Source organism: Polychytrium aggregatum (genome assembly GCF_025602895.1).
Source record: "Polychytrium aggregatum strain JEL109 chromosome Unknown BJ171scaffold_92, whole genome shotgun sequence".
Classification (NCBI taxonomy): domain Eukaryota; kingdom Fungi; phylum Chytridiomycota; class Chytridiomycetes; order Polychytriales; genus Polychytrium; species Polychytrium aggregatum.
Window position 1 is genome coordinate 51,548 of NW_026516294.1, and position 16,505 is coordinate 68,052.

At 52.9% G+C, this 16,505-nt stretch overlaps 4 protein-coding genes and 2 non-coding genes across 6 annotated transcripts; 5 read left to right on the forward strand and 1 right to left on the reverse strand.

Moving 5' to 3' along the window:
* The first annotated feature begins 1,571 nt into the window (after positions 1 to 1,571).
* Positions 1,572 to 4,493, forward strand: BJ171DRAFT_533907 (Alpha/Beta hydrolase protein). Its single transcript, XM_053112824.1, has 12 exons — positions 1,572 to 1,655; positions 1,750 to 2,048; positions 2,289 to 2,319; positions 2,511 to 2,519; positions 2,658 to 2,749; positions 2,862 to 2,947; positions 3,120 to 3,127; positions 3,203 to 3,272; positions 3,418 to 3,431; positions 3,634 to 3,723; positions 3,821 to 4,045; positions 4,201 to 4,493. The coding sequence occupies exons 2-12, from the start codon at positions 1,945 to 1,947 to the stop codon at positions 4,342 to 4,344; spliced, it is 873 nt and encodes a 290-aa protein (XP_052962008.1). The 5' UTR covers positions 1,572 to 1,655; positions 1,750 to 1,944; the 3' UTR covers positions 4,345 to 4,493.
* On the forward strand, positions 1,656 to 1,727 carry BJ171DRAFT_t320. The gene has a single exon. It is a non-coding gene; the product is annotated as a tRNA-Ala (tRNA).
* Positions 1,750 to 1,821, forward strand: BJ171DRAFT_t321. The gene has a single exon. It is a non-coding gene; the product is annotated as a tRNA-Gln (tRNA).
* Positions 4,494 to 5,473: 980 nt separating the features above from the next.
* On the reverse strand, positions 5,474 to 7,384 carry BJ171DRAFT_533916 (3-hydroxy-3-methylglutarate-CoA lyase). The gene is made up of 6 exons (XM_053112825.1): positions 7,246 to 7,384; positions 6,726 to 7,141; positions 6,490 to 6,617; positions 6,266 to 6,390; positions 6,106 to 6,145; positions 5,474 to 5,982 (listed from the first exon to the last, which is right to left on the reverse strand). Exons 1-6 carry the CDS (start codon positions 7,303 to 7,305, stop codon positions 5,792 to 5,794), a joined length of 960 nt encoding a protein of 319 aa, XP_052962009.1. The 5' UTR covers positions 7,306 to 7,384; the 3' UTR covers positions 5,474 to 5,791.
* A 134-nt stretch (positions 7,385 to 7,518) lies between these two features.
* On the forward strand, positions 7,519 to 13,547 carry BJ171DRAFT_533918 (uncharacterized protein). The gene is made up of 12 exons (XM_053112826.1): positions 7,519 to 8,295; positions 8,535 to 8,589; positions 8,763 to 8,835; positions 8,925 to 9,654; positions 9,741 to 9,980; positions 10,089 to 10,109; positions 10,200 to 10,327; positions 10,450 to 11,703; positions 11,894 to 12,096; positions 12,238 to 12,452; positions 12,533 to 12,781; positions 12,999 to 13,547. Exons 1-12 carry the CDS (start codon positions 7,750 to 7,752, stop codon positions 13,341 to 13,343), a joined length of 4,059 nt encoding a protein of 1,352 aa, XP_052962010.1. The 5' UTR covers positions 7,519 to 7,749; the 3' UTR covers positions 13,344 to 13,547.
* Positions 13,528 to 16,260, forward strand: BJ171DRAFT_533921 (uncharacterized protein). The gene is made up of 7 exons (XM_053112827.1): positions 13,528 to 13,781; positions 14,065 to 14,160; positions 14,245 to 14,361; positions 14,731 to 14,814; positions 14,995 to 15,414; positions 15,620 to 15,779; positions 15,982 to 16,260. The coding sequence occupies exons 1-7, from the start codon at positions 13,674 to 13,676 to the stop codon at positions 16,128 to 16,130; spliced, it is 1,134 nt and encodes a 377-aa protein (XP_052962011.1). The 5' UTR covers positions 13,528 to 13,673; the 3' UTR covers positions 16,131 to 16,260.
* Positions 16,261 to 16,505: the final 245 nt, after the last annotated feature.

Sequence of the window (16,505 nt, forward strand, 5' to 3'; positions counted from 1 at the left end):
GAGCCAGTTCCTTCGCCTTAGCAGTGATCTGCTCGGCGACGGCTGGGTCGTTCATCTTCCGTTGGTACAAGGTCGCCGTGAGGAGGTCATTGGATTCCGCACATATCCTGGCAGCGCGTTCAATGAAGCTCTTGATTTGGAGCTTCTTGGACTCCTTCTCGGCCTCGGTGATCTTCGACACGTCCATGTGTGCGACTTCAGTGAATTTCATGTCCGTAATGTGCTTCAAGAATTCTTCTCTCGAGCTCTTGTCTCTGAGAACAAACTCACAGACGCTGTTGTTGACAAAGCTGATATTGAGAATCTGGTTGGTGGCAAAGCCCTTCTCCTTGAAAGCTTGTCTGATCGTGCGGTAGCTACCCCGAGGGATACCCTTGACGTAAACCCAAGCGGCGTTGTCCATCCTATCCTTTAAGGGTCCTTCCTCGACAGGGACCGAGGATCTGATCATCCTGAATGGCGTGGCAGTCTTGGGCACCAGCCACTTGCCGTCGGTGGGGTCACGGCCGCGGAGGATGGCGCCGATGGCCTCGTTCTTCTTGCCGGCATCGGCCTCCTGGTGGACTTTTTCGAGGGCCGCCAGCTTGCGCGCGTCGATTGTCTTGTTGTCGGGCTGCTTCTTGGCACCCCGCTGGGCGGCTGCTGCGTAGGATGTCGGAGCTGGGCGTTCCGAGATGGCCCGGGACGCATGCTCCAGCTCGGAGGCGAGCGTCTGCATGCACTCGGTGGCGCTCTGGATCAGGGCCTTGAGTCTAGCAACTTCCTCGGGTTTGCTGAGGTCCAGCTTGGCGAGTTCTTCGTTAATCTTCTGAGCTTTCTTGAGAAGCTCACTCTGGATGTGCTGAAGCTGCTGTTGGGGACTCTGCTTCTTGCGCATGTCGGTGGCGCAGACGCGCTTCCCGACAGCCCTGGCATCGGCGAGGGAGGCCCGTTGTTCGAAAAGCTTCCATCCGGCTTCGTCATGGCGGGTCATCAGGCCCCAGAATACGAGGATGGAAAAATGCTTCCCGCATTCTTCCACCTTGGTGGCGGCGTCCGGGCTCATCAGCATGTTCTTGCAGACGACCGAGTGCTGGGCGTCGTCGATACGCCAGGCGGGGGGCTTGCTCCCTCTGCAACGGGAGCATTGAACTTGGTCTGCCTTCAGAGCGAAGACAAACCTAAAGCGGCGGTAGGTGATGTCTTTGAAATCGACCGGGATGAAGTCCTGGTCGGTGAGAGTGTTGTTCTTGGCCTTCTCGAGGATCGAGAGGGCCCACTTCTTTTCTTCAACCACGTCGGGCGGGTTGGGAAAGATTGCCGAATCTGCATAGAGCTCTTCGATAATTTCTTCGACGGTCTTCTTGCGACCGACGTGCAGCTGGATGGGCTCACCATCCCTGCGGTGCTTTTTGGTGGGTGCTGATTCGGTGGCCTCGGTGATATTGGCGCTACTGACCTGATGGCCGTTGCTTCCTAGGCTGCGATTTTCGTCCGGTTGGCCTGGTTCTTGGGCAGCAGAGCTGCCCGAGGTGTCTATGGCCATCTCGTTGATGGCCGTTTGGGTCGGGGGCATGTGGAGGGGGTCGTTGGTTGAGAGTGTTGAGCGGTTTGTTGATAAAAGAGCGACGGAGAGCCTGTGCCTGTGGATGCAAAAGTTGAGATCAAGGTCAAGCGGGGATTTAGCTCAGTGGTAGAGCGTCTGCTTCGCATGCAGAAGGCCGTGGGTTCAATCCCCGCAGTCTCCAGGCGCACAGCGCAACCGTGTTTGGTTCCATAGTGTAGCGGTTAGCACTCAGGATTCTGACTCCTGCAACCCGAGTTCAAATCTCGGTGGGACCTATTTTTGCCTCGCCCCGTTGTGACAAGTTCCGTGCGCCTGCGCGCTCTCGGACCACATCCAGGCCTCTCGCTGTCTTGTGCTGGCCTGCTCAGCACCAATCCTCCCAGACCACCGCCTGCTCAATGCCGTACTGCGTCGTTGGCCACGGCAGAGAGCCGTCGCCGTTCAAGCTCTACTACGAGCTCCACGGTGACACCCTCCAGCCAAGGAAACGACTCTTGTTCATGTATGTGCATCTGGACGTCATGCAGTCCGATATCCTGGCATCGGGACTAGGAGTTCGCAACCCGCTTGCTCTCCAGCGCCGCTGTCCAGAGCACAACGTTGTTCGCTGCCTTGCCTCAACAGGTCAGAGCTCATCGTTGCGCAAGCACTCACTGGCTTGTCGATCCGACACCTCTCCCTTCTCGGACATATGCGGTCGGTATTCGGTCCTTTTGCCTTTGCTTGATCTACGTTATTACAGCGCCGGTTTGAGTGTCTCCTGTCAGTCTTGGGTATGTACTCTTGGCCGCCAAAGATTCGGCCTGGTGTCAATCCAGCTTGTATTTGCTGCTGGGCTCTGCGGCTCTGCGGCTCTGCGGCTCTGCGGCTCTGCGGCTCTGCGGCTCTGCGGCTCTGCGGCCCCATCTCAATGACACCTCACATTCATGCGACTCATCCATCAGCCATACCGTCAATACCACAGGATCAACAGGTTGCTTGCGCTTGTGATTTGAACCGAATCTTCAAAGGAGACTGGCTTTCTGTAGCTCCACCATGAAATCCGTTGGACCCTTTCGGTGGCTTCTCCTTATGCTGATGCGGTTGGATGGCCACTTCCTCCATCGACCAGTATCCTGTTCTAGCGTCAACCCAAGGCTATCTGTGTTGCATCTTTGACAACAGAGGTGCTGGATTCTCGGAATGTCCCCCTGGCCCATACAAGTAGGCATGCATCAGGACACACCTTTCCAGAACGCAGCCCTCACAGTGTCAAGTGCGCCCAGCGGCAGCCCCTCTAGTGGATGGAATCTAATCCTGTGCTATCTGCCTACAGGACATCGGCGATGGCTCAGGATGTCCTTGAATTGCTTTTACACCTCGGCTGGAGCAGCGATATCCATCTTATCGGCGTATCGATGGGTAAGTCGGCTGTGGCCTGGAATGACTTTCGATTCGGCTATCGGTGGATTCAGGGTCAACATCATCTGGAATCGATATCGAGACTGTCACTCCACGGCTCTGGTCTTGAGGGCATTGGTCGCAGTGTGCTGATTGAATTCTTCCCTGGCCTATATGCGCTGAGCGACTCCAGGCGGGATGGTAAGTTATGTCGACCATTGATTTGAATCCCAGTTTTTTTCGAGCCTGATGTCAAACCAAACATCACCTGTTCAGATCTCCCTAGAGTTTGCATCCCAGTTCCCTGAGTTTCTGGCCTCACTCACCCTGATATCAACAACAGCTGGTGAGTCCGCTGCGGCGATGTGCTGAACTACATGATGGATTGTTATCATATGATTCATATCTTGGGTGTACCGGCATTGACTCTGACAGCTCACCATCGGACTTGCATACTGCCGACCCACAAACTCATGAATATTAAAAATCAGGTGCACCACCCAAGGTCCGTCATCAAAGCCAATTGGCTGTTGCGACAACTGTGATGCACGATTGTCGGGCTGCCCGTACAAAGCCGCATTGAGCCACATTCGCACGCGCATCAGAACGATACAGCCGCAAGCCCATAAAGCGCACGTCCATCGCTTACCCCGCTATTCCGCTATTCCGCTATTCCGCTATTCTGCTATTCCGATACCCCTCTGTAGCTGAGTGCTATCTTTGGCCTATTCGGCGTGGCCACAATTAGGGACCCCGATATCCGCTTGATGAGAAATATGGAGCTAGTCTTCCCACAGGTATTATTCCTATGCGACAAATCAATCTGATGGTCAAGCGAATTCTATTGCGCTCAAGCCTTGGCTGACTTGAGCGTGCTTGCGGGTTGTTCTCTAGGGATTCTTGGCGAGTGCATCGAGCGACCCTCGATTCCCAACGCAGCGTGAGCGCATATTCCACATCGCCAAACACAGAACCACCCTTACACGAGCAACCACCACGGCAGGGGCGGCTGCCCACATTGCTGCTTCGTTGGGCCATAGCGTGAGCGACTCTAGGCTAAACGCCATACGATTATCGCTTCCTGGCAAGGTCCAAGTGCTCACTGGCACATGGGATAAGGCATGTACATCCGAGGCAGACGGAAACTTGTGATCGATTGTCGCTTGCTTATCACATCCATGGCTTTATTGGTTTATTGGTTTATTGCCATATCGCAATCGATTTGGTGCCACTGCCATACTCACTGGTTTACTACACTCTGCACCCCCGAACAGCTCGTTGACCCTTCGAATTCCGCCCATTTAGCCAAGGTTCTGGCTTGTCCACTCCACACTTATATTGGCGGAGGGCACAGTCTTCCAACTGAACAAGCCGACTGGGTGAACAATCTCATATGTACGCTTTGCGAGCAGGAGTAATCAAATTGATCGTTCTGACATACCCGAACGGCCGCTCCTTGCAGAGTGACCAAGACTGGTGTTAGCTCCCAACGCATTGGTCTCAGCATGATTCTTGGCGCACATATTACCACTTCTCGATAAAGCTCCGGGTTGTAAGCTCGCCCACCATAGTGGATTGGGAGGTGAGCGATTGATTCCAACGTGGCGGTTAAATTGTGGAGCAACGAGGCCGGTCGATTCATCAATGGGGATTTACTCGCTGGTGGAATCGGTCTGAGATTGGGGGTCGGCCAGTACTGCAGGCAGAGAAGCCGTCGTTCCGTGAATATCCGCGGTGATTGTCGATGGACAGTCGACTCGACCTGGTACTGCCGAAGCCGACCGGGAGGAGGGAACCTTCTGGATCAACGCATTTCTTCCCGAGCAAGCCTGCTCAAGGACAACAATGCTGGCGTCGCTGGATTCTGTTATTACGATAGCGCTGGTCCGCCGGGGTAGTTCTTGGCCCTTGTGATCTTGGGCTGGGGTCTGGAATGGGGTCTGGGCTGTGGTTGCTGGTTGCTGGTTGTTGATTGCTGGTTGCTGCCAATGAGGCCCTCGGCCTCCAGTTGAGCCTTGGCGCATGCTCTTGGGCAAATGCGAGACACTCGCTGGACCGGACATTGAGCCGGTGGGCTGGCCTTTTGGATGACTCTGATGCAGACTCGACCGTGACCGGGGTCAGGGTCTGCTTGAAGCTGGTGGGGCTGCAGCCAAGCGTGTCCTCGGGCCATCTTGGGTGGTGGAATGGAACTCCATCGTTCGTCCGTGGATGTTGGGCACTCGGAGCCGGTGTCTCTCGAGCTGTCGGTGCTTGCATGGTGAGTTGTTAGTGCTTGCATGGCCTAGTGGCCTTGATCTTCAGCAGAGGTTACCAAGTGTTTCATCGACACGGCCATTTGTTTGGAGCCACCACCATGATTCTTGCCAGACCTGAACGACGACGGTATTGTCTGGCCACCCGCCCAGCAATCCCCACTGACAGACATGGCGACCTCACATCGGTCGAGTCGGATCCACAATCGCATCGCCCACTCGACCGGGCGCGGAGGTGCGGCGTCGGTGGATGCTGCTCTTGGACATACTGAGGATGAAAGCCGAAGTATCTGTGCTGTATCATATGATCAACAGAGTCCTGCGCTTTCTCAGAGACATCTCTGCAAAGATTGTGTATTGTTCCATTTGTGCTCCGTTACCATATTCCCTCCGAGTCCTCATCTTCCCACACCGTCCTTGGCTCAATCGGGAATAGAGATTCGACCAACCCTTTGTATATTGTTCGTAATCCAGATGGAGTGGGCCTTTGTGAGTTTGGCTAGCTTGTCCTTAACTTTGAGCGGTGCTTTCCATTTTGTGTCGATCGGTTGGCGCAATAGCTGGCAGAGTCAGAATGACTCCAGCTGTTGCATTTCTCGTTTCTCTCATACTAAAGCTTGGATGTGAGTGCCCGAGCAACCTTGGAGCCGCTAGGTCTTCCCAAAAAGCCACTAATGAAATTCCCTGCCTTAATGAGAGCCGGCAGATCAATGCCAGTCCCGTAGCCCATTCCGTGAAGCATGTAGACTACATCTTCGGTGGCCACATTTCCGCTGGCGCCAGCGGCGTAAGGACAGCCCCCTGGAATATTGATATCGCTTTTAGCACAGGTTGCATAACCATGGCCGCGGTTGCTGGCGACAACGGCGATGAAATTGTTAAAGCTCGGCAGCTTGGTGCATATGAACTGCACTCAATACGAACCAAGGCCTGCGACTGAACTATCGACCACTCGGATGCCCATCTTTCAATTTGGAGGCAATCATGATTTCAGCGCGTTTTGTCGGCAGTTAGCATCTGTGTCGCGGTTGGAACCCCTCGAGATCGTGAGTGGTGCACATTTGTGGCTTTTGAAATGGCTAACCTGGAGGGAGGCGTGTATGTTGGCCAGAGCTTGTCCGTAAGTGTCGTGGCAATGAACGGCAATTTGGTTCAGCGGCACAGCTTCCTGAACAGCCTCCAACATCTCCCTAAATTTCTTTGGAGTTCCTACAATCGCACAAAGTTTTCATGTTCACGCTCGGGTTAGGGACGGGAGTATCGCATTTTCTCGTTGCCTACGACTTGGTTCGGTCTCTACAAACTTACCCACGCCGATCGTATCACCGAGCGAGATTTCATAGCAGCCCATCTCATGCAGTTTTTTTGCGACATGCGCCACTGCCCGAGGCTCGATAGTGCCTTCGTAAGGGCAGCCCACCACGGTGGAGACATAACTGGATACAATTGGTACAGTCAGATCATACTCTCGTTGGATACATCTTCGACAGCGTTGAGGAGTGTCCTCACCATAGAGATCGGGTGCAGAATGGCGACCAACTCACCCTCTGACCTTGATGTTGTGTTCCTTAGCAGCCTCGCAAACGTCTTCAAATCGTCGCAAGCTCTCATCAATCGAACAGTTGATGTTCTTCTTTGTAAAGGATTCAGAGGCCGCTCCGAATATGGCTACCTCAGCAGCACCGGCCTTGAGGGCAGCTTCAAAGCCTTTGTAGTTGGGAGTCAAGACCGGGTAAGAGACTCCAGGGGCGCGGGTGATGCCCTTCATAACGGCGGAGGCATCGCCCATCTGCGGGACCCATTTGGGGGAAACAAATGACGTCGTCTCAATGACACTCAAGCCAGTCTGCGAGAGCATATTGATGAATTCAATCTTGGTCGGCGTTGGTACATTTTGGGGCTCGTTTTGGAGGCCGTCTCGGGGGCCAACCTCCACGATCTTGACAAAATCGGGTCGCGTCTGGAGTGACGGTTGGCATCGTCAGTTGCCTCGCCCACCATGCTCCCGTCGCCGCCGAGCCACGACAAGAGCGACCCTATTGATCCCATCGACTGTGCTCATACCTGCGAAGCGAATCCTCGCTTCGGAAGCATACGATAAATGCGCATCATCTCTGCTTGCATGCGGTACGGCCGGGGCTGCGAGGAACGGGTCGTGCCGAGCCGAGCCGAGCCGAGCTCCCACCAGCGCCTTGTCGGGGTGCAACCCCGGGCTGGCCGGGATCGTGCGCAGCCTCTGGCCGCCAATGGCGTCCGTCGCCTCGAGTCATGTGATTGTCCATATTTGGGCAAATGGCCAGGCCGACCAGGGCGGGCGGTTTGGCTTCGCCTTGGCCTCGGCGGCGCCGGATACGAACGCACCTGGCTTCGAGGGGTCATCACATAGGCGAGCGAGGAAACCGTCGCCGGCCCACAAACGGCCATCTTGATCATCAGTGGCGATCCATTCTTCCCAGTACCAAAAGCCAGTCATCGACAGCTTGGTGCTTCGACTGCACAACGGCCGCATCTCTGCCCGCACACCAACCCGGTAGCTTCGCTGACCTTCTCCCCCGGTTCAAGCCCACCATGCATGCCTCAATCCTTTCGTGGGAATCCGACAGCGAGCCAGAAAATAATTCTCGGACACCACGCTTTGAAAATTCTGCACCAGTCGTCGCAGTTACAGATGTCGACACCGACAGCCCAGAGCAAGGTTCATCCGCTCCGGCCAAAGTCGCTGGGTCGGTCGGCCTGATTGAGGAGCAGCCCGCCAAATCGGACGTCCAAGATAAAGAGGATGTCAATGATATCTTCAGGAATGAAGCAAAGCGCCTCGAAGCTTATGAGGACGATATTGATCTTTCGGACGACGATGTTGCTCGTGAACTGGGAGAGCCAAAGACCACTAGCAGTGATGAGCTCGGCCGATATTCCATCTCCACCAAGAGAACCGAGGAGTTTGAGAAAGATCAAGAAGAAGGTGGTGCAAGTGAAGACTCGGCCTCATATGGAAGTCAATACGACTCTGACGGTAACGAGGTCCTGAAGGCCGATCAGTTCCAAGAGTTTCTTGAACTCAAGTCCCGCTTGAAAGATACGAACGCCTTCAAGAGCATTGAATTGAGTGGAAAGGTATATTGCCGATGCTGTGAATATGCAAGGAATGAACACGACCACAGGCGAGAAGCTTGGTCATGATTCCTGGGCTAGTCATACTGTCCCTCAATCCTGGCCTTTGGGCCGTTAGAGGTCCGGTAGTTGCATAGCGATAATTGGGAAGAGCTGGCGTTCAGATTTGGTTGCATTTTCAAGCATTGGAGTTGATTTGATGGACTCTCCAGCGTTCCTACTAACAGTCACCGTGAACATAGGGAATATCCAGAGCCAAGCTCGCTTTGAAGGCAGAGACCGAGCGAATCAAGCGAGGTACAATTCCATCGTTGCGTGGCGTAGCTCGACACGGAATAGGGATCCGAAAATTTGAGCTAACTTATCCTAAATATTTATATATATGTGTTGCGGTGCAACGATTTGCATGCTGCCCATATTTACACAATCGAATCTGCTGAATGTGCATCCGCAATTGCACTACTTGACAGAAACCGTCATTGAACTCCCATTCCGAAAAGGATCCATGAATATGTCGACTTTCCTGGATAAATTCAAAGCTCCGTAAGTTGATCGCCGTTATTGTGACTCATGTTTCCTTTGCGAGAACGAGTATTGTCTAACAGCTCGTATCTGCAAATATACTTGACAAGTACCGTGGCCCCCCTCCCATCTGTTGATCCTATCAGGGACTTCTCCAGCAATGCTGATCAAGCCTCGCTTTCTGGCAATGCTGTTAATGATGAGTTCGCAGTGGAGGTGGCTTCCCAGCCGATCGAATCTATCCGACCAGGGCTGCCCGACAGAGTCTTCGATTCCCCCACAATATTCGCGGACAAAGATCAACTGCCCCGTATCTCTATCCATGCCGTACCTAGCGATGGCCCACTTCAGACTCCCGAGCGTTCATCTCAGAGGAAGCACGTCATCGTTCCAGCCGACGGCGAGCACAAGCGCAACGCCAAGAAGTTTACTACATCAGTGCACCCCATCCGTCCACTGTCCAAGCTCTCGTCATCACTGAGACAGACGAATCTTGAGCATTTAAACCTCGCCGGCGATGGCCCGCTGGACTTGCATGACAATCACGATTTTGATATCGAGGTGTGCGAGATAGTCGATCTCCGAATTCGATCCAAACAAGCTGTCAAGTCTGATATTCCTGTCGCATTTCAAACAATACCTCAAATGGCACATATGACCCGCAGTCCTGCTGACATCTTGAGGGAAAGAAACAACCGCCTTAAAAAGATGGCTCATGATCAAATGCGCGAGCGCCGGCTCACTGAAGAAGCTCAATGTAAAGCGCGCATCGAAGAAAAGAAAGCCAAAAAATGCACAGAACAATGCACTCTCTCCGACAATCCAGAGCCCCTGACCGAGGTAGCTGAGTCCACTGAGGGCATCCCGACAAGGATTTACTCCTCCAATTTAACTCACTCTCCATCCATATACATTGCCAATTCTAGGACTTACCGACATTGCTGGAGCGAACTGGGCAGCACTCAGCACCTCTGGAATCTGAGGACGTATTTTCTTCCGGCCAAGCTGACACTTGGCCAATGGATGGCTTGGTTACTCGAGAGGATAGTGCTGATGCTGATGGATATTCAAACTCCAAGAGCCTGGATATGCGCAATCATGAAGGATCCAAGACAGCAGATGATGATTCCACAATCGACAATACCTCGACGGTACCAGAGAGTCAGGTGCGACGCTTTTGAAGTATCCTCTGCCAGTGGCGGTCTTTGCGACTTTGCGCTAATTCGTTGATGTGGCAACCGTTTATCCGAATCCGTTTTGTCGGACGCATATAGCGCTTGTTGGCATCGGGTCTGGTAAGTTTATTAAATCGATTCTTCGAGCCGGTTCGCGAATTGTTCCTCGCATTAGGTAACATTTCTATTTGGCCAAAATATTACAACCAGATGCATTTCAATCAAGTCTCCATGAATGAGCGATCGACTCTGGGCATTGGCGGTACCCAGCCCTTGGATGCCCCGGCCGCTAATAACCCTGCGACAACTCGCATTGGTACTTTCGATGAAGATCTGAGGTGAGCTGAAATCCACGTCGGCACACGACCACCTTGCTCATATCGATTGGTCGAATTGGTCGAATTGCACGGAGCTTATTGTGATCCAATAATCCCTTCCGGTTCAATCAATTCAATTCAAGCAACCCCGTCGAATCGTTAGCCAAGCGGCAATTTAACCAGGCTGGATCTATTTGCATGCCGAGTCTTCCAAAGAAAGGCAGTCTCCTTCATTTTTTCAACACGGCGCTACCCAAGTCACACCCGAGCGAAACGACAGGCGGACTTGCAAGTGCAGCCACCCGCATGCCCGAAAGCTCGCAATTTATGAGCGATGAGCTTGAGCAATTGCTCTCAGCCCCTTTTTCGGAGACCGGCGATGAACGGACACCGGCGCTGTCGGCTCGAAGGCGCCTAAACGTCAGTAGCATGCGGGATCGAGATGGATATGTTTTATGTGATCCTCCGACTCAAACATACACCACTGAAGGCATTCCTGTAACCGCGCTCGCGGTCGACAGCGCAGCATGTGAAGCCACCCAGCACATTTCCACAAATTCAGCTGAATCACTATCGCGTCGGCAAAACAAAAGATCAAATTTGATCCTCGATGACGATGATGAAGCCGATGGTGGTTATGGTGATAGAGATGTAAAGCCCGTGATCGACGTGTTTGCCCCTCGTTCCGGCTCTCGCAGACATGACGAAGCACGAGCTTCAGAGCCTGCGGGTCGTGATGGCCAAGCCAAGCGAATGAAGAGAGAACACTCAATCTCTCTTGGTCGCTCAAAACGCATATTTGATCTCAGCGACGACGAGGGCAGTAGTCTTGGAAATGCTCCCATTATCGGCAATCTCCTTGGCGATCTGCATACAACCGATGCCGATGATGAAGAGGATGGTGTTGACGAGAATGACGATGGCGCAACCGGGACTGAGGCATACCACGACAGCCATGAGGTTAGCAGCAGTGAAAGAACCCAGACTTTTGACGCGAACGGCTTTCTGGGGCTCAGCAACGAAGCGTACATGAGCCGTCAACAGGCAAATCATCGCGCTCCAGTGGAGCTCGCTAGCCGTAGGGGAGAAGCAGTGAGTTGGTCGTCGAGTCAGAACCTGTTGATGGCTGAGTCTCCCATGGATCCTGGCTTGACTTTACATCGTCTACACGAGGCTGCACTCTATCCAACAAATGCGGGCTCGCCCCGGGATTCAACATTCCCGATCAAGCCTCCGCAATCCGTTTTCATTGAAGGCGAAGCCGTGGAAGAAGAGGACGAGTTTATGGGAATAGGCGGGCCTGATGAAGACGAAGATGCTCAGAATGATGAGCCCCTCGTTTGTTCTGGAGACGAGGACGAGATTGAGACGTTTGACGACATTATCGAGCTTCACAGGTACGGTAATGTCTAAGTATGGCTTTTCGCAAAAAATCCATTCCCAGCAACCACTCCGAGCTTTGTGGATTGATTTAGCACGCCATGATCCAAAGTCCGTCTGATACTTGGCATGTGCTGGCTATTGGGCACTGTCCAAGAGAATTCGTGATTCACGATGCCTTCATGGTTGTCTTTATTCGGCGAACAGACAACAAATGAAAGAGCGCGATGACGTTGAGACATCGGAGCTCATCAAAGACGTAACATCGGGAAGCCTCCATCGACGGGCGATGCGCCGAAACCGTGAGGAAGTTGGCAAAGGCCTTGATCTCAGTGACGAAGAATCGGACGAGGAGCTTTTGCGGATCATGAGAATACAACAACGCAGTCTCAGGGACAGAAAGCCGAGAGGTATATGGAGACAATGGGGCGTCTATGCAGATATTGTGCAGATATTGTGCAGATATTGTGCAGATATTGTGCAGCACCACTGATTGCGACAGAGTGCACTAATCCACTCTCAACGTCGCCCTTTGGACTTGGAACCGACAGATGGCCCCGAATCCGAAACAGATGCCTTTCGCAGATGCTTCGAAATTGACAATGACCGATCCGCATTTTTCGTGGAGGATGACTACATGCCAGTCACGAACTTGCGAGCGACCCTTGCGCGTCAGCTGAGCGGCATTAGTACAACATCATCAAGTTCGAGCGCCGGTGCCCAAACAGCATCCAATCAGCATCCTCTGGGCTCCAATCTGATCCTGGTACGTGTTTATAGGCTTTGTCGTCTCACGCGCAGATGTGGGCTGCGATGTTGACGTCGCTATTTACTTGCTTTATTTAGAAGCATCGGGCTGCCAAACCCCCTTTACGACAGTCGTCGAATGTCACCAATCCGGAAGACGAGATGGCAGATGAGAGCCTTGCTGGCGATGATTGTGTTAATGATCATGGTTTTTCGTCGCCTGGTGCCTTGGACGTTGGGGATTTTGAACGGAAGGCTATTCTCACCCTGCTGGACGAAAGCTCGTCACCGCATTTGCGCCGAAAACACCTCCGGCCGAAGAAGATAGCCGCTAACCCACACTCCTATGTAAGCAAGCTGTTTTTCCGACGCTGAGGTGGTGCACGCTTCCTACCTTCTCTCCGTATATCGATTTCCTCTCTTGGGTTTCGCTGGACCGACCGTACATGAAAATCTGGCTTACCTAACTTGAGCCCAGTGAGATCAAAGGGAGCCGGTTTGGGCGCTCGCAGTTATACTAACACGGGTTAATTTACGACGACTGAATGTCGTAAATCAATATTAGATGTCAAGAACTTTGAACACAAGCCTCGGTTTCCTGAGAGAGGCTCGCGGCACAGCATCCTTGGCAGTCACGGACCCTGGCTCGGCTCCAGGCTTTTCAAAAATTGAGGATCTCGATATCCATGGTCTGGGCTCGCCATCGGGCCCGTCCAAGAAAACCAGTCGCCGGAACATGACCTTCAAGGTAGTCACTCAAAAAGAACTCGATGCCAACGCAGCAGCTGCAGCAAAAGCCTTGGAGAGAGATGCGGAAAGACAACCTCGGTCCAAAGGCGAAATCGCACGGTCACTTGCCTCGCAGACAGCTTTTGGGAGACTCCCATCCAAAGGGAACTCCAAACGCTAAACCCCGCGATATCGGCTCTTCCTCTGTGACTAAGCGCTCGCTGAGTCTGAAAATAGAGCGAAGCGTCTGTGTGGGCTCCTGGGGACGATTCCTGGATTCTGAATACACATGTCTGTCGGACGTATCGGCCCCGATTGGTCCGATGGCCGATTCGTCGTGTTCTGGGCAAGGATCGCACGTGCCTCATTTCGGGGCTGGGTCCGCTCGGGCCTGGAACATTTTGCCGTGCTGGTCCGGAGTTGGCTCGATCGTTTCCGAGGGCTGCCGGGGGCGATTCGTCTGTGCCCCTCTGTTGCTCGTCTCTGGGCTGCTTGTTTCCAGAAAAGAAAAATGTTGTCCGCTGTCCGGAAGAAGCCTGGCATCTGCCCCAGCCCCAATGAGGTCCAACATCAGCTCCAAGAGGATCGCAAGCAGCGGCGACTATCTCGTCTAAAAGAGGTTCGATCTCGCCAAATATCTGGCTCCCTCCCGTACCGCCATTGTTCTTGGAGCAAAGGCAGCATATCGACTCGCACGAGGAATGCAGCCCGTTCCCTCAAGATCAAGATCGATGTGATCCTGTCCCAAATCAGCTGGCGAAAGCCTCTTTCATAGCAAACTTTTTCGCAATACGGCGTGGGTTCGAAGGGCTATATCGTAGCTCGGATGCATCATTGGTCTCACCTCGTACTGTTGCTCCAAACACTTTGATCCTACTCCGTGATCGATCGATCCCTCCCAGACCCGCGAAAAGGAGCGAGGATTGGCCGAGAAACAGCGAGTGGCTTATCGGGATATGCAGCAGCGACGGCTTCAAGCCGCCACACAATTCAAACAGGTCAGAAGAGTCTTCCGGACCCCGTCTTATTACAGTGCACGAGATCCTGCGACTCTAAAGATCCACATCCACCGTGCTCCTTAGGCGGAAGAACAGCGCAAAACGCATCAAGCGATCGAGGATGAGCAGCGGATGCAGCAGCAGCTTGGACATATCGTTGGGCAGGCTCATCGTAGCGCTATCGAGGAGAACCGTCGTAAGGTGAGTCAGGTGGCCATGCCCCAAATGATCCAATCGTTCGCAGATCCAAGATCATAACGGTATTACAAGCGCAGAATTTGATGGATGAGAGGTCTCGGGCGACCGAGAAAATGAGAGCATGCCCGTCGCTGGTGCTGCCCGTCGGAGCATTGGCCCAATGGCATTGCTCTCAGTTGATGGTGCAAATGGATTTCATGCCAATTCCGGAACGCACACGCACATACGTCGGATGAACAGCATTTCAGCTGCAATGTCCATGGCAGTTAGTCCGGAGGATGAGCAGGCGCGGACGCCTGCCCCCTACTTTCACATCAATTCATCGTTGTTTGTTCGACCCCCTAATTATATCGTCGTGTACTCGTACGATAGACAAAACAAGAGCAAGAAAATCAAGTGCTGGCCCGACGACGCCTGGAGGTCCAGCAGGAACGAAGTCAGCACGCATTGCAATTGGTGAGTTACCGCCACCGTCACCGGCCATTATTACCCTCCTGGCTCTATTTCCTTTGGCAAGGCAGTGTTTATAAAAAACAGCAGCCTTGATACCCAAGTCTCACTGTTATGAAAATTAAGACACCATTACTTATATGATGCTGACAATGGCTGCTTGGTGATTGCGACTGCGCTCTCAAGGAACTTGAGCAACGAGCCCATCGGACAAAGTGCGAGCAAACCCGCCGGGAATTACATCTAGCGATCCATGAACAAGAGCGGGCTCGCGCTCGCTTCATAGCTGCTAAGCAGAAACTGGTCGATTGCTCAAGTTTCCCCGCTTGCGAACTGGCGTCTCAGTCTCTTGTTCGTGTGCGTCACGAATTCTATCATCCTGGCGGCGCGCGAAAGTACTCGCACACCGAATTTCATCGAGACTACCATGCTGTCCGATGCGACTACTCCTCTTCCAAAGCAACCCCCCAAGCCGGCGACAATGTAGAACTGGTGGCCCAAGAACGTGCCAACGAGATTCTGTGTCAAGAGGAACGACTCGAGAAGCTTCGCGATATAGCCCAGAAACGGTTCCAAAAGGCCATGGAAGCCGATGCCATGAATCAGGTTGGACTATCATCTCAGTTATTCATTGTTTTCTGTCAGAAACAGCTCTTTTAAGCACAATGTCTTTTATCAGTCAGTGTAAAGGAAAGCTTGTCCGTGGATCTCATTTCACTAATGCTCTCGGTGACTTGTTTGGTGCCTTGGCCTTCTTGATCGGCGCCCCTGTTCCGCCTTGGGGACGTTTCCGATGCATTTCCTTCTCTAGAAACGAGAGCAATTATGCCAAGAGCTTGACGCTTTGGCTTTCGCAGACCGCCGTCGTCGCCAGTGGACAGGAGTGCGACACTTCACCCCATTCCGTAAAAACAACGCTGGTGCAAGGCATCCAGTATTGAATGAACGGTTCAATCAGAAATTTGCTGCTGGTAAGTGAATCGCGGCTGCATTATAATGATTGTCTCGATAATCCTCATGGGCCTCTGTCTGGGCTCTTGAGCCGAGACATCGTATTGGAAACGAGGACAGGCTCTACGGCTGATGAATTCCAGCATTCAGCTTTACCATTTACCATTTACCATTTACCATTTACCATTTACCATTTACCATTTACCATTTACCATTCGTCAGAACCCCAAGCGACTAAAACAAACTATCGTCCATCTTTTGAATCGCGAGCCCGTGGCTCGGTCAAGGGTGTCAATGACGACAGCATTGAGTTTGTCGTTGATCCTGTTCACAACTACATCGGAGCGAAAGAGGACAGTGTGTACCCCTGAGTATCTCTCACTGCGATCCGTAGCTCCTGGTGGGCAAGTCATGTGGCTGTACTCAGCCATTGCTGCCCATCGCTTGGCTTTGGCTAGTTTTGGAAGTAGAGTCATGAATACACTCTGTGGTGGCGATCGATTGTCACTGGCATCCCGATGCGAGGGTGGTGCACGCATTCGACCTTTGGGCGGCTCCGTGATTTCTCGATACCAAGATGCTTGACCTTTTCGAGTCACTCGCTGTCTTTTCTGGGGCATGGCTGTCTCAGGCGATGATGGGACTGCTCAAATTGCTTAGCAAACCCGAGGTGCCGTGGGCTCGATGGGTATCCCTTCACTCGCTTCCAGGCGGCATTTCCAGAGGCGACCACAATGCCAGTCCCC

Bases quoted from the DNA above. Each gene is read 5' to 3' on its own strand.
- BJ171DRAFT_533916 (XM_053112825.1), bottom strand. From the start codon at position 7,305: ATGCAAGCAGAGATGATGCGCATTTATCGTATGCTTCCGAAGCGAGGA. The intron at 6,618-6,725 runs GTGAGTTGGTCG...AATTGTATCCAG, and splicing joins CACAACATCAAGGTCAGAGG to TTATGTCTCCACCGTGGTGG. The intron at 6,391-6,489 runs GTAAGTTTGTAG...GTGCGATTGTAG, and splicing joins CGGTGATACGATCGGCGTGG to GAACTCCAAAGAAATTTAGG.
- BJ171DRAFT_533921 (XM_053112827.1), top strand. From the start codon at position 13,674: ATGTTGTCCGCTGTCCGGAAGAAGCCTGGCATCTGCCCCAGCCCCAAT. The intron at 14,161-14,244 runs GTCAGAAGAGTC...CGTGCTCCTTAG, and splicing joins CCGCCACACAATTCAAACAG to GCGGAAGAACAGCGCAAAAC. The intron at 15,780-15,981 runs GTAAGTGAATCG...ACCATTCGTCAG, and splicing joins CAATCAGAAATTTGCTGCTG to AACCCCAAGCGACTAAAACA.
- BJ171DRAFT_533907 (XM_053112824.1), top strand. From the start codon at position 1,945: ATGCCGTACTGCGTCGTTGGCCACGGCAGAGAGCCGTCGCCGTTCAAG. The intron at 2,750-2,861 runs GTAGGCATGCAT...ATCTGCCTACAG, and splicing joins TGTCCCCCTGGCCCATACAA to GACATCGGCGATGGCTCAGG. The intron at 4,046-4,200 runs GCATGTACATCC...ACCCCCGAACAG, and splicing joins TCACTGGCACATGGGATAAG to CTCGTTGACCCTTCGAATTC.
- BJ171DRAFT_533918 (XM_053112826.1), top strand. From the start codon at position 7,750: ATGCATGCCTCAATCCTTTCGTGGGAATCCGACAGCGAGCCAGAAAAT. The intron at 10,110-10,199 runs GTAAGTTTATTA...TATTACAACCAG, and splicing joins GCTTGTTGGCATCGGGTCTG to ATGCATTTCAATCAAGTCTC. The intron at 12,097-12,237 runs GTATATGGAGAC...TGGAACCGACAG, and splicing joins CAGGGACAGAAAGCCGAGAG to ATGGCCCCGAATCCGAAACA.